At 34.9% G+C, this 16,567-nt stretch overlaps 1 protein-coding gene across 2 annotated transcripts; it reads left to right on the top strand.

Annotated features, from left to right (window-relative positions):
• Positions 1–1,630: 1,630 nt before the first annotated feature.
• Positions 1,631–15,018, top strand: LOC131051499 (cyclin-T1-3). 2 transcript variants are annotated; one of them, XM_057986057.2, is made up of 6 exons: positions 1,631–2,324; positions 4,457–4,538; positions 6,087–6,221; positions 6,476–6,651; positions 14,275–14,420; positions 14,563–15,018. In XM_057986057.2, the coding sequence occupies exons 1-6, from the start codon at positions 1,900–1,902 to the stop codon at positions 14,592–14,594; spliced, it is 996 nt and encodes a 331-aa protein (XP_057842040.1). In that variant the 5' UTR covers positions 1,631–1,899; the 3' UTR covers positions 14,595–15,018. The 2 variants fall into 2 exon arrangements, with proteins under 2 accessions (XP_057842040.1, XP_057842041.1); XM_057986058.2 differs by lacking the exons at positions 14,275–14,420; positions 14,563–15,018 and adding an exon at positions 8,437–8,740 and having other exon boundaries at positions 1,647–2,324.
• The last annotated feature ends 1,549 nt before the right edge of the window (positions 15,019–16,567 follow it).

The raw sequence follows: 16,567 nt of genomic DNA, 5'->3' as shown, positions 1-16,567 counted from the left end.
CATCATTCTGGGTATCGACTCTATCTATCTGTACTCCCTGGGTGATAAGGTTCACAAATTTGCAGATTGAGATTTGGAGATTCAGATTTTTAGTTGTAGATCAAAATTTTCAGCTTGGCTGTACCATTTTGTTGGTGCCTCGAGTTACGTGTCGAGTGTTTGTGGTGTTTGAGTGGCTGGTTTGAGGTTTGGATCTCATCGTCTATGCTATACCTTCTGTTTGCTTCCATTCTCGTGCAATTCATAGTTGATTTGGATGATTTGTTAGCATATTAGTGTGTCCATAGCTTGCTGGTTTGGTGAGTTTTCTGTGCATTTTCAAAATTTCAGAATTGGTGTTAGTAGTGGTTTTGACTTGTCATCTCCGTAGTTCTCATTGTAGCCGATTGGGATCATTTCTTTGATAACATTGGGAATGTAATGCTTCTTGGATGCTAACAGTGTAATTCTTGGATGCTAACAGTGTAATGTAGGTTCACTTATTGTAAAACTAATTTCAATAGTACTGAACAATCAATTATTCCTACTCTATACTTGTATTTCCTGCTGAAAAGTGGAAGAGGCTAGCTTGCCGCCTTCATTGGATAATTGTAATTTTGTCCTCTCGCTGCCTAAGCGGTCGAGTGATATTTGTTTGCAATGGTCCTCCCGCTGCATAAGCGGTCGATTTGAAATTTGTTGTTGTGTTCAGTCCTTCCACTGAAACATTGCGGTGGAGTGATTCGTGTTGAGTGTGCTCTAGTTGCCTTGGCTGGTTTACCGTCAAGTATCTTGTTTACCCACTGGATAAGTGGAAGGGGTTGGCTTGTCGACCATTATTGTAATCAGTACTTTCAACAGTTTGATTCTAACGGTCCCCTGCTACCGTATGCTCTCATCCTCCCAGTTTGGGCTCTCGGTGACCAAAAGGTGTAGGGTTCCTTTCAGTTGTGTGGATGTCACTGGTGTGATTGTGATCTTGTTGTAAAATACAAAAAAATAAAAAATGTGAGAATATTACATTAGTTCTCTAGATATAATCTTCATGTTTTTTAATATATTGTCTATTATCTTTATTAGCAATGATTCTTATGACTCACATGTATTTGAAAATAGATAATTTATTTAATTTTTTTTTTTTTTGACATATCATACATAATATAGATACATATATGAAAACTATACATAAAAGAAACAAAAATATGAAAATGAACTTTCACCTTTATTATGTAATAACTCTTTGTCCATTCATATAATTATAAAACATTATAATAACAAAATGTCTTTTATTTATTATTTATTTAACTCAAAATCTTACCAAGATCTTATCCATTGATTTTTTTTACTCATGTAACATAAAGTCAACATAGATTAACACAATTTTTATAAAACTTATAGAATAATAATTAAAATAACTTACAATTGCGAGTATCCCCTAGATGGTGGTTAACCACATCATGTGAAAGAGGTATATGTTGAAGTTAGCTATGGATATTCTTAGGTGAATGGAATGGTTTTTATTTTCTTTTGTTTTGTTTTAGGTGAATGGAATAGTTACCAAACCTTCCATCAGGCTAGGAAAACAGGGCAATCCAATATTTGATCTATTCACGGGATAAAAACAAAAGGGTATATGTTGACTAGACTTCAAATCCATGAGGGAAAGCATTAGAAACTTACACGCACCCTAACCCATTTCAAGAATTGCCGCATGGAGGATGCGTTTTCTATAAATAATTGTAAAAAAATGGTTTTCTGCTATATAAGTAACCAAAACAGATAGGCACGTTATGGTTGTGTCCCCCTTGGATTATTTTTTGTCCGTTATCCTGGTTGATTGTCACAGAATTGGGCTTGAATCTGTTCTGGTCTGAGTTAATCTGATCTCTGAATTGGGTTTTGTTTTTGCAATTGTCTGCCATGGCCCAGATCCAGAATTCGTATTCTGTAAGGGGTCCTTGGTTTGAAGGCAACGTCTATAATAGGGCTGATCTTTTTGGCAGGAGATTTGAGGTTGTGGGTAGTAATGGGCCTCCTCACAAGAGAAGAAGAGATACCTATTTTCCTAACTCCTATCCTGTTCTTCCTTTTGTACGGAGAACAGAGGATGAAAACCTCTGTATGCCTTCTTTGAAAGAAGATACTGATAATAATAATAATAGGTTTAGGGTTGGTGAAGAGGGGACTAGTTGTAGCGAAGGATCTGATCCTGATTGTTATTATACAAGGGAGGCCATTGAGAGATTGTCACCTTCAAGAAGAGATGGGATTGATCTGCAAAAGGAGACGTTTCTCAGATGCTCATATGTGGCTTTTCTTCAAACATTGGGAGCGCGCTTGCAGCTGTAAGCATTTCTGTTTTTAACCTAAGAAAATCCTTCTTTTTAAATTTTATTTTTTGGGATTTTATGTTCTTGAACTAATAAAAAGAAATAAGCTTTTTATCATATTTTGTACTTAAATTATCTATCAACGGTCAGGGCAATTGGTCAGGGCAATTTTTTCTTGAAATTTTCATTTTACCTTTTGGTAGTATACGAATGAAGTCTGGATTTTTTTGGCCTAAATTTTGTATTTTTCTATTAATTTAATGGCCTAATTGGATCCCTAGGTCAGGATTTGAGTGATTGTAAAGATCATGCTAGGAACTACAGTATGACACTCGAAATTATTTTAAGGTCTATATAGAACCCTATTTCTGGTCCGTTTGGATAGAATGTTGATTATGGGTGATCTTTTGTTGACCTTCAAAAAGAAATTTGCTTTTGTATAATATCAAGGTGGTGATTATCGGGGCTCCAGAAATAGCCCAGAAATTTTGACTTTTAAGGTGTTTGGGCATCTATTTCTTGTTCGATAATTCAGGCTGCAGGTTGTTGAGTATCATTGATTCGTATATGCATATTTTTGTTCTGGCCTGGTGAGGGACAGGCTCCAGAACATTTTCCCCTCCCTTAAGATGGCTGAGTGCAAAGATTTATTGACAAGAAATTTCTTGGCATTGTGTACTCACCGGTTGACAATGGTTAGATCTCGGATTTAAATCTAATCGCAGGCAGAATCTCTTAATAACTGCAAATAATTAAATCTTAATATTCTGCTCTATATTTATCGGACAAGATTTTGTAGGCTGCCCATTTGCGCATTGATTATGGGAGAAACCATCCTTGAATAGATTGTCTTTTTGCAAAGATTTTGAAATACGATATGTTTTTGTTTGAAGGTGTTTTAGACTTGTGCACACATTACTTTTGGACCGTTGTCTTTTATTTGCTAAATACTTTATATGTTTTTGTCAATTAGGGTCTTTCATTTTTATCCCAATTTCCAGTCCTAATATCGTATATTTTAACTTTGGTATCTTACTGCCGATTAATATGGCTCACTTTAGTAATCATAGTATTTTTGTAGTCAAGTTTGTTGCTTTGAACTTCATTACCATGGTTTTTTGTTTTTCTGCCTGGCACTATTACCGAGGATCTTCCCATTGAAACTGCGGGGCTCTTTACCAAGGCTCCGACTCTTCATAGGTTTGGGCTTTTCTAGAGGGTGGATTGATTCTCCAGTTGATAATTTTTCCTTTTTCCACTACTGTTCATATGACCTTTTTTAATCAAGATTGGCCATTGCTTATGTGAGTGGTGAATAACTTATGTATCTGTTGCTGCTTATGTATCTGTTGCTGCCTTGTCGTTATGTTTGCACTGTTATGTTTTCTGGGTTGGTTCAGTGATAATTTAAGGTCCTAACTGTCTATGGTCCTTCTATGCCTAGTTACTTTGTTTATGGTTTCGAACTTTCGATGTGTCTATGGTCCTTCTATGCCTAGTTACTTTGTTTATGGTTTCGAACTTTTGATGAACACTTATGGAGTTTGATTTTAGGTATGTATGGGAGCAAACATGCTGCGTATATCTTCATCTGATTAGCAGCTTTTATTTTCTTGTAGATTTTTGTCTGAACCGTAATAATTTTATAGAGTACCTGAAATGTGTAACATTCAAAAACTGATTCAAGGTTGTTTTTGTACTATTGTAGTATGTGATAGATTTGTTTATCTGAATTATCAAGAATAGTTTTAATAGTATTCTAGTGCGCGATAGAGTTGATTTTTTACGAATTTTCAAGAATATTTTTATTAATCTTTCTATTAATATTTGCAATATATTTCTTTATAAATGTCTGGTGCCAATAACATGATATCAGTCCATTGGTCTTCTCTATATGATCTTTCTGATTGTATTGGTGTAGGCTTAGCCTTTCCAGTTTGATTTCTGAATAATTCTTACACATTATTATCTCTTGTAAAAGGATAACATCTTTCTCAGGATATCTTCTCTCATGGGTTTGGTTTACAGGATCCGTCTCTAACAGATGGTTTATGTAGATCTAGCGTTTTCTTAGATAGATAGGATCAGATGCTAAAATCTTGCTTTGTATTTTCTTGAGGCTTCGCTAACTTGCATCCATCTTGCAGGCCACAGACAACAATTGCAACTGCAATTGTGCTTTGCCACCGATTTTTCTTTCGGCGATCACATGCTTCCCATGACAGATTTGTGAGTAATATTTTGATGCAAAGTGTCGTTCTGTTTTCCCTGCAATCATTTGGCCAGACATTATTTGGAGGTTGCTATCTGATTGTTGTAGGCCTTAAATACTTAACTATGGATTTTCTCATTGTCATCTGTCTGATATTTCTTTTTGCACGTAGTCATCAATGACAATTTCTATTGGTATTTTTCCTTTTCTAGAATTGGAAATGTAACTTTAAACTGATATAGTCAGATTTAACCACGTAGTGATTCATTATTTTCCTTTTTCCTTTTGGCTTTTGGCATAAAGAGCTCTCCATATTTTAAAATTTAAGGTGAGTGATATGTGGAAAAAAGTGCCTTAAGCATGTGCTTTTTTCGGGGCAGGATAGAAACTATCAGAAACCAGGAGAATTGATGAAATCGGCAAGTCGGTAGAGAAAACAGAGGTTATTAGAATATCAAGAAATCAGGAAGGAACCTCACCAGTTTTTTTTTTCCCTGAATGTTGACAAATTAGTATTAATCAAAGATTGCCCATGCACCTAAAAAGACAGCCTCTCTGATTTTCTATAAGGAACCTCACCAGTTTTTTAATCCCTGAATGTTGACAAATTATTATTAATCTAAGATTGCCCATGTACTTAAACAGACAGCCTCTCTGATTTTCTATTCTTCCTTCACGTGCCTTTTTGATGAGGAAGCTAAGTAATCCTATTAAGTGGCTTAGACGATGAACCAGATGAAGAATAAAGAGTCATCCGAGCTAGCCCGAAAGAAGGTTATTACAGGACCCATCTTCTGAGCGTGTTTCTATTTGACAAAGGCTTTTGTAGCAAATAGAACTTGGCAATTCAATAGGATTTTTTGTATAAAATTGAGGCATATTTTATGAGGTTTGAGGTCATTAGGGTAAGCGCTGCTGGTATTCCCAATCTCCAAAAGTTGCTTTTAAAATACTATGAAGCCAGACCTGCAATGGTAAAGAAGAAAGTAGTAACAAAAATCGATAACAAGAGGCCAAATCCTCCAAAGTTCTGGTTTTGATTTTTTAATATTTAAAGAACAACTGGACACTAATTCTCATCTAGGATCTCCTTTTGAAGGCCTAATCTCAATCATGTGTCCAATTGGCAGCATTGTGCCAGCCACTACTAATTTGTCATTATCAATCCGTGAAGCATTTACTAAAACTTTCTTGATGAGATTAATGGATGTAAGCAAACCTTGTTTGAAAAGAAACAAGACATTAGATCACTGAGACATCCCATTCTTTTGTAGAGATGGTACATGCTTCTCTTTGTTTGAAAAATAAAGGTTAGATTTTCAATAGAGACTAGGGAAGCAAAAATTTGCTTACCTACTATCTCTGGAGATGTTGCTATGGAATTTTTATGTTTCAGAATTCTTGCTTCCCTACTATCTCTGGAGATGTTGCTATGGAATTTTTATGTTTCAGAATTCTTCAGTGCACATGACTGTGTCTGTGTAATTTGTAAACATGCTACAATTAATTCAATGCTTACTGCACAATTTGAATGCCACCTAATTTGATTCATTGGTTTGTTACAGTTAATTGCAACAGCTGCCATTTTTTTAGCGGCAAAGTCAGAAGAGACTCCTCGTCCTCTCAACAATGTTCTTGTAATGTCGTATCAAATTTATCATGAACAGGATCTGGCAAGTTTCAATTATCGACTTCCAAAGGTAAGCTTCTCCTCTATCTATTGTGATTTATCTTGTTCAATATTGAATTAGATTGTGTCCAATCCATGAATAAAAAAATTATGGATGAGACACGAGGCTTCTTTCAAAGGAAGCAATGCAATGAATTAAATTATCTTTATATTATAAATTTGAAGTTTGCTTTGGAGTTGATGTGCTCTTTTGCATATTATAGAATTTGGTTATACTTGAACACCAGTCTGGAAGCTGAACGTGTTTTCTGAACCTTCTTGCAGGATTGGTTTGAACAATACAAGCAACTTGTTCTTGAGGCTGAACATATGTTGTTGACTGCATTGGATTTCGAGCTCACAGTACAACATCCATATAGACCTCTAATGTCAGTTCTGAGCAAGATTGGACTTGCTCATACAACATTACTAAATTTGGCATGGAATTTCATTAATGAGGGGTATGCATGCTAATTAATGATTCTTTTAATTTTTTTTGTTTACTTATCATGGAATTACTACCCTTGCCTTTTTCGATATGCTCTAAGGCTTTCACTTGCAAGTAAGCGTAACAAAGAGTTATGTGCAGTAACCAGAAATTTCAGAAATTCCTGTTTATTCATGTGCTCATAATTGGTTCATGTGGGGACAGGCTTGTCTTAGTAAAGTTGAGCTCTCTTAGTACAATACAAATAAAATGGACACTTTGGTTGTTGGGAGTCAGGGAAATGTAAAGACATAATTTATTGGGGATAATTTATCTAGATGCAATTATTTTTGATAATTAATGCCCTTGTGCTGCTTGAGAGGAGGCAATGTGCAGTTAATCCTTTGTGTACTCGTTGTCTTCTTTACAGTGCAACTTTGTATAATCTTGATTTCTTTTTCCCTTCCGACTTTATGTAATATGTGGATTAAGTAGTTGGAGAGAAGCCATAGTTTATGTGCATGATAAAGCTAGTCCTATCAGTTCTCTTGTACCTCTTGATTGCTCAAGTGTACATATTCATATACATGGCCAATGCATTTAAGGACCTGCAATCCCAAACATGATCATATGCTGATAAGACGACCTTCAACATTTTTGGGTTTTGTGTAAAAGGGACTTCATTATGCTAATTATCTGATATTTAATACGACTAAATAGTAAATAGTAATAAGCATGTAGGCATATATATATGAGCAGAGTATCCATTTTACCGATAAGATCCAATTATTCAAGAGAATATGCAAGGGTTTCTGTGCATTTGAAATGTACGAAACTTAAGTAACCTCCTATGTAGTATTGCTCTTGTTGGGTGTTCGACAATGTGATAAAGACTACTGAAGAGTGTTGTCATTTAAAGTGGGTTATATCAGTCTCGATCAGATTGGAGAGTTTGAAGATTTCAGTTAGACTCGTGGAGACAAAGCAGAGGCTGCTTTCTAAAGTAACTTATGAAAGGAAAACTTTTTAGTTGAAGCAATTAAGATGTGTAAGGATGTCTACTGGATATCTCTTTATTTGACAGATCATCTATGGACTTTGTGAATTTGAATTGTATGCAGTTCAAGTGATTATATATGTAAGCAAGATTGCTTATTTGGAAGATCTATAATTTAAATTAACGAAGCATATGGTAGAAATCCTCTCAGATTTGCAGAGTTTGGAGATTTCCGACCGATAATGGAGGAATTCTTCCGTTGTGAGATTAAATGCTGATCATGAGAAACATAAGAGGATGCAAAATCGCCAAACTATCAGCAAAATGGACCTTGATCGTGATTGAACAAGATAAAAATACCAGAAGGAAAATGGGAAATAGTAAACTGAGCTATTGATAATAACAATTATATACCACTCGGAAGCTTCATTTTATAAGGTTTGCTGTCACATTGAGGCTCAACAATATTTGAAAAAGGCATTTATTGGTTTATTTTACTCTTGCATTGGTTTTGAAGCCCAATTGAGGCCTGTTAAGCTGGTCTTTGTTGGAATCATGTCTTATGGCTTCTCTGTGGCCACTGGAGCGAGATCACTAGCAATCATCTTTAATGGACACATTTAACAATGCTTATACATGAAAAAAATATTTATGTAATTTGTTTGTATATTCTTCAGTATTGGTTGTTTTTAATCAAATTATGAATGAGTGTTTATTGTCTTTATTTTCTCTGCATGCTATAGCCTGTAGGCTTTTTTGTAAAATTTATTTCCTCTTATTTTAAGTAAATTTGTCTCTGAGTCTTCTATTGTTGGATGGCAGTCCAATTGCAGGCTTTCTCAAGAGTTAGCAGATCGAAAGTAGCTATTACTTAGCTGGCGAATGCATTTATTCTCCAAACATTCAATTCGGAGTTCGTTACAATGATGTTCTTACATTGCAATTTGAACATTACAGAGGAGTTAAGAGGGGCTCATGTGACCTGTGTTAGCTGAGACTAATAAATATTTGTGCAATGCATACTTAATATGGTCAACAATGCAGGTTTTGGCCGCTGGATTGTAGATACTAATGTTAAAGGTTATACCCCCCATGGCTGCGGGTTTCTATATTTTTACTTTTTTTATTGGAGATTGAAAAGATCTTTTCAAGGCTTGCATTATCCCCTTAAGTGCATTGATTTCTCTTAAGCATAAGTCCTATATCCACCAACATTGCTAAATTACTATATGGTTATATGTTTGGGGGTCTGGGGCATATTTTTTGCTTTTATGTATAGGTATTTGTGCGTGATCAATATCCTCAAGTTAGTGCTTGTCCACATCTAACTTCCTCAAAGCAGTCATTTGTTTCCATTCTGCATAACGTTGTCTTGCTCTGCCTTAGTATTAATAGTCTTAGGGAAGAATTTATAGTGGATTTACCTTTTCTTGCATTTTTACTACTTAATAAATGCTAGCTTTAGTCTTCAAGGTGCCACGTCTAATTTTCTTAGATGGCATGTCTTCAACAGTTGAATTTAGAGACACCATCTGCATTTTCATTTGAATGGCTTTTTTGAGCTGTATTTGGGGGATAATTAAGGGGACTAGAAATCCTCATATTTTGGTATATCTTAAAGAAGAAATATTTAGAATGGACAACACCTGTAAATCTGCCTGATATGACATTGATCTTCAGGAAGTGATTTTTTTGCTAATCGATTTGCTGAAGAAACTTAAATCTTCAGGAAATGATTATTCTGCTAATCCATTTTCTGAAGAAGCTTAATTGGGAGCCATCTTTTATTTTATGAAGGTTATGTTTTATTTTGCCAGTACACGTTCTTTAAAAAGTTATTTGGTCACATATTGTACTGATATTAGTCCTTTGATTACCTTTTGATTGGCCTTGCTCGTTTATTTATCAATAGTTGAAAACTACCCATGTCTATTTCCCACGGAAAGGCTGGACAAGTCATTTTTTTGTATTTTGATATTGAGTTTGGGTCCTATATTTTCCATTCTTTATTGATTTGTGTGAGAAATCTTTTTCCCCTTTTCCCATACTATGTTCAAGTTAATCCTCTTTAATCCTAGCGAATATTCAATAAGTGTTTTCAATTTTAGAGTGGCTTGTTTGCAATATATCAAATTGCAATGGTCTTCCGGAATCAATTTCTTAGGTTGATTAGTTTCTAATGTTTTCATCAATCCTTTACTTGATGATGGGTCCAGTAGAGAGACCCAAAATGTGGGAGCTTTTTCTTTTTCTATCACATATTCCGACAAGTACTCACTTCTATTTTCACATGGCATGTGATTAATAAGACAACTCGGGATCAATATTGATCCCATTTCCACATCTATATTTTGAATATAGACATTCACAGGTAAACTACACTAAACATGTTGGGCATTCTTTTGCTAACAAGGTGTTGAGGTTGGTATTCTTGTTGTTCCCTACCATTAATAAATATTATTTTAGCGGACATGAGCCATCACACTAAGGAGGTTAGTTTGTTTTTAATCTGATTAGTTTTATGAAAAGTTCCAAGGTGCTTTAGTTTTTTAGTCACAAAATCAAAATGCTTCTCATGGATCATGCGTTCTGGATGCTTGAGATGGTTGCACCCATGATCTAGATTTCAGGTATAGTTAACTCTATAGTGCCACAATTTTGGTAAATGTGTTTGGAATGATGGGCCAATCTGCCTTTCAGTACATCTTTTTAATGTTCTAGTTCTGACAGAGTTATTGCTGGAGAGGTTTGGAAACAATTATGTATAATAGAAATCTCATATCATGAAAACGTTATGCAAAGGGAGCTTTATTAGTACTTTCCCAGTGAAGGTCATGAGCTTGGGAGTTTTATACTGGTGAACTCCTCAAAACATTCTCAAATATAATTGAAAAAAATCTACACAGATAAGGAAGTACGTTGCACAGCAAACGGGGTAGAAAATGGACTGGAGAATACCAGAAATAATCTGCATATTTCAGCTCCCCAGCACATTTCAAATATGGCTGGGATGATAGACACAGAATAGAGTATCTTGCACAGTAAGCAAACATCAGAAGATGGAATGGAATAAATTTCCTCTGTTAGTATCCCGAGCTTCTACAGTTCCCCCTGTATTTCATTGCAAGCATGAAAGTTGTCATGTACTCCAAATTTTAATTCTATTAATTTCACAATCACATCTCTGAGTATGGCTGGAAGGATGGATGCATGAGAGGAAATATGTTTTGTAGCAAAGAAGACATCACAGTGTGGACTTTAGTATGGGGTTTGATAGTCTTGAAAAATTAATAGAAGACATTAGATGCTATTTTCACATTGGTCATTACCAAGCCAAAGCTGAAGGTAATTTTGTCTTCCAACTTCATCATCTATTATTATTCTAACCCTTGGCTTGCATTTTTTTTGCATGATAACATCTGCATGATTCATGGTCATGAGAGGTATTAAGTAGCTTTGCTGGTTATTCTGTATCTGAGGCCCAAAGCGACACTGGGAAAAGCATTAGGATTGATGCAACTCAGGATCTTGAACAGGTAAGTATCTATTATCTATTACCATACGAATTGAAATAGAGTCTAATGCCTAGAATTAAAATATATTTGTCTTTAGTCTACAGAGTCACAGGTCTTCCTTAGGTGAACCTGAAGGACATGTCATAATTTGTATTACAATTTTCAGAGGTAAACCACAACCAGTGAAAACTAGGTACCTTGATGGGCCCTATGGCTTGGTTTAAATGTTTCAGAAATCAAAGTATCTGGCTTGATAATGATGGATTTCTCACATCACTATAAAATAACTAAAATGATTTTAGAAAGCATGATTTTTGAAAATCAAGTGCCTTCCACGGAGAAGCCCTCTTTCAACCTTGCTGATCATAGTAATACGTCTGCCATGGGACACACTAAAGCACTTATATCAAACCTTTTATCCACTTTTAAGATAGGTAATGCAATTTGTACATAAGACTTGGAAAGGGCGAAAGAATGCGGATATTGCTTGCTATGGTAGAGCTAATGGCTTGCCATCTTATTGAGCTGGCAATGAGGTATAAGTTAGATCTGCAGGAAAAATCAATTATTTAAGTTTATTGCATTATGACTTTGCTATGGTAGAGCTAACGGTTTGCCATCTTATCGACCTGGGGTATAAGCTAGATCTGGAGGAAACACCAATTATTTAAGTTTATCGCATGTGGCTTATCTTATTAGTTTTAGCTGCAAGCTAAAACGGTGATTGTGAAATTACATCATCGCAAAGGGTCATATTGATTTTTGTAATTATCATTTTTTATTTTGTTTATAGGCAAGTTTGACTTTTGTTGGGAATCTAATATGCTTGTTTTTAACTTTGGATTCATGATTCTTGAGGGTTGTGAAGCTTTATGAGAACGATTTGTTTGTGCTCCTTCCGGGAAACCTTGGTTTAAGAGTTTGTTCTGAAGCCAGGATAATATGAATAACAGAAGCTTCATTTTGCCCTTAATGTGATTGTTTCTATCATGGTTTGTAAAGTACTTATGATCCGCTCTAGTTGAGCATAAGGTCTTTACATTACTTCTACTTGGCACTTGTCTCATTTTACTAGTTGTGTAAGAGCTGGAACATTATATCTTGTGCTGGATAATTGTTTTTTAGTCAGTATAGATGCACTTAATACATAGATGCTTCATTGTTGCCAAGTAAAAATACACTCGGAAAGTAGCGGAGATTGAAACTTCTGTTCAAGTTCCTTGCATATTTTGTTTCCACGTTCTTTCGCCCCTTAATGCGGATAATTTTCTTTACTGAATTGTTGGCTGCTAAGTATGGTGAACTTTCATTAATGTTGTCTTTGCGAGTGTCAGTTGACTTATGCATGATTCCGTGATAAACTTTGCCACTGAGGGAAAATGACTAAGTATTAAGTAATAAACATTGATACTTACCTATTGGGAGCTTCAATTGTTTAATTGGTCTAGTTTTCGCATCCTGCAGTGGATTTTTTGCATTTATAGATGATGATGTTTGTTGTTTCTCTTGGCCTGAACTTTGTTACAGACTTGACATTGCTGGTCTCCTAGATTCATTTCTTACCTCTATCTTCACGAGAACTATGCTTCATTGAGTGGTCCCGCGTCACATAGTTATTTGTACTCGTCCTGGTATTTGAATGCTTTTGAATTACCCTTCTTGACATGTTGACAATTTTAATGCTTAGTGACTTTTCATAACCCATGATTTTTTACCCTAGTACTTTTCTATTGTAACACAATGTACAGTTGAGTCATTAATCTTTTTGTTTTTTAATCGGACTTTAGTACAATTTTTTTCATTCTATGTTTTTCCAAATGGCCGTGATTTTGCCCTTTTTTAATGTTTTCTATGGTACCTTGTCATGTTTATGGAAAAATGATGGCAATACTGTATTGGGTGCATATTGGTTTGCTGTTTATCTTGGTTTCTTTGAACTCTTTCGTGCAATAAAATCAATAGTTCCATTTTTGTTTCCTCATCATGCTTTCCCTCTCTAAGAATTTTAGTTGTTACGTCTGTTGTCTTTTATCACATTGATTTTGTATGAATTTAAAACGTTTTCCTCGTGTCTGTCTTCTTTTTCTACCGTCATATAGATTAAGCTATCAATCTCTCCTATGTGATAAATTAATTTGGTTAGCGTTCTATTCAAATTCTTTTGGTTTTATCTTGTGAGAACAAATTAGATTGTGGAGAGTATTTATATCCTAACAAGGCATATCACTTGCAAGAGAGATCCACTTAATGCGAACATCAACAGAGGAATCAAGGCTAATCATGTGGTAGGGACATTAGGATGCTGCATAGGAAGGACTAAAGAAACTTGGTGCGCTCACAACTATTTAAAGACCCTAATTAACCTTCATGTGTCATCTAAGAAGCGCTTCATGAATGGCCATAATCTCAGGATCACTTTAAGCAGTTTCCCATTGATTCTTGAACTTTTTTCCTTTGTATTTTGAAGTTATTACAAAAACTATTGGCCAAAATTTCTCCAAATGCAAAACCTTATCTTGTGGATAAATAAACCACTTCAAAGGCCTACCGATGACTTGAAAAACTTCATTCAAAATTATTAGATATTGTTAGAAAGAAAAAAGGTTCTTGAAAACATGCAAGCGGCAAGAACTAATAAAAAAGAAAATGTACTACATTTGAAGAAAAATACTTATAGAAAGACACGTTGAATATATGAGAAAGGCGGCACCTTACAGTTTGGGAGAACAGAGGCATGCGAACAATAAAGGATGCTGATGGAGGAGAGCCAAAGCAGTCGCACAATTAGATTCACTTTTCATGATGTTTGCTTAGTTACATGTGGCTTGGAACTTGATAACTGGACGAAGATCTGGCTGTCTGATCATATTCATAGTTCTTCACATAGGTGGGTGATGAATTCCAATCTTAAATGGAAAATTTGGTTAGTGAATTCTTAGCAAGCAGAGAAATCTTCATTTCTGGCTTTCATTCGCCTTGCTTTTTTAACAACTTGTAGTTTCTTATGCTTCTGCTTATAATGATAAAGGTGCTGGTAAATCAGTAGTGTGCAAATACTTCCTCTTGTTGTACCATGTATCTAGATGTTTGTAGAGAGCATATCACGTAGGAGTACATGAATAAATGTGGCTTGAAAATTGTGCAGGCTCCGGGGCTCTCTGTCTCTTCAATTTAAGCCTCACCATATTGCTGCTGGTGCTGTCTCTCTTGCTGCTAATGTTCTGAATTTTGATCTTTCAAAGGCACCAGGTCTATGGCAGGAATTTCAAACAACGTCGAGTATAATTCAAGGTTAGCAATTTATTTCAAATTGTTGTTTTTATCACGAGGCATGATCACGTTGGTTCAGCATCTTTTCAAGTGCTTGTTCGACTGGTAAGCTTTTGTTTTTAAAAGTTTTATTTATCACTAACCTGATTTTATTTTGTTGCAGATGTTGTTAAGCAATTGACAGAACTCTCTTGATTGTGAAGTTACAAAAGATTACTTTTCGCTTTTCGTCAGAAACAGATAGTTGCTTGTCTTGTAGAAACAGATAGCTGCTTGTAGTGCACTCTGGATCTGTAGAAATTCCTTAGTCTATATCTTCTGGCATGTCAAACATATGCTTGAAATTGCCCGTGAGAGAAATTATAGATGAAGTTGTCATTACTGCAGCAGACATGCACATGACTGCAAGATTCGGGGAACATGTTAATCTTTGTTGGGCAAAGATCTTAATATATATATGAAGCTCGTGTGTGTTCAGGAGTGTATCCCATGAATCTGTTTCTTTTCCTGCAATTTTAAATACTCAAAATTCTTTGGTTCGTGATTTGCATTGCACAATGTTCCTATAAATGGTATCTCAAGCAATGGCATAATTTGAAGCAGTTCTTTTTGGATGGCACATTTGACTCAAATAATGGAGTGTTTTTTTCTATTACCACACACCAGAATAGGCAATGATATAAAGGAAGGCATATATTTGAAAGAAGATTGCCAAATCTAGTTAATCTAGTTAATCTTTTCATGAGGTTTGAGTGAAGAGGTTTTCACCACAATCTTATCAGGTATTTGAGCAATGATTTTTACTTTTCAGATTAAAGCAAGCAACAGAACATCTCCAAATCTATGTATTCTTATTACTCGAAAATAAGGGACCATGGATGGTGCTTTTGACGTTCCGAATCTTTGCCAACGTAAATTTAGTCTTCTCAATTTTGTATGGTACCCAATTGTTTATGAACTTTTATTTAAACCCATATATAAATTAAAAGAATTTATTTGTGGTTTAATTTAATAGTAAAAATGGACTAGTGAAAATAAAATCTGAAAGATAATTATAGAAACATAAAAAAATCTTAATCTTGTACCCAATTTTTTAGGTTTAGGTTTATTTTTATTTTTTTCTGGTTGGGGTATTTGATTATTATATTGGGGTATTTGATTATTATATATCTATCCAGATATTCTTGTTACCATGGTTATCCATATTCCCTTATTCCAAATTAAGGGACCATGGTTATCCATATCTTCTTATTATTCCAAACTAAGGGATCATGGTTATCCATATCTTATTCCAAACTAGGGGATCATGGTTATCCATATCTTATTCCAAACTAGGGGACCATGGTTATCCATTATTGTTATTATTCCAAACTAAGGGACCATGGTTATCGATTCTTATTATTGGGAATCAAGGAAATCATGACTGGTGCACTGTGATATACATATACATTTCTTATTTGAAAATAAGGAAACCATGGATCATGGTTGGTACACTCTTGTATATGGGAGCATAATTGTTCACTTGTTTTTATTACTGGGAATGAAGGGGTCAGGGTTTATGTACATGGGAGCATAATTGTTCATTTGTTTTTATTACTGGAAATGAATGGATCAGGGATAAGGGGACCATGGTTGATGCATTTCAATGTTATATATTCTTGTTGTATGCTCTTACTATTGGAACTAAGGGACTATGGTTGGTTCTTTTTAACTGATACATATATCTACGAATCCATGTATTATTAATTGAGACTGAAGTATATTTATCCTTGTATCCTCTGTAAATCCACGTATTCTTATTACTTACACTAAGGGAGCATAATTGGTGCTTTCTAGTGTTCTTTTATCCATGTATACTTATTGCTTGAGGGTTAAGTACCATGGTTGGTTCTTTTCACTGTCCGAGTATATATATCCTTATATCCTCTCTAAATCGACGCATTAATATTGCTTAAAACATTAATATTCTTCTTACTCGAAATCAAGAGAGCATTGTTATCTATATTCTTGTTATGCCAAACTAAGGGACAATGGTTATCATCAATACATTCATATTATTCCAAATTAAGTGACCATGGTTATCGTTTCTTATTTGTTAATGGGAATCCAGGAATCATGACTGGTGCATTTGAGTGATATACATATACATTCCTTATTTGAAATTAAGC

This window comes from Cryptomeria japonica, chromosome 2, assembly GCF_030272615.1.
Source record: "Cryptomeria japonica chromosome 2, Sugi_1.0, whole genome shotgun sequence".
Taxonomy (NCBI): Eukaryota; Viridiplantae; Streptophyta; class Pinopsida; order Cupressales; family Cupressaceae; genus Cryptomeria; species Cryptomeria japonica.
This window is presented reverse-complemented; position numbering and strand designations above follow the sequence as displayed.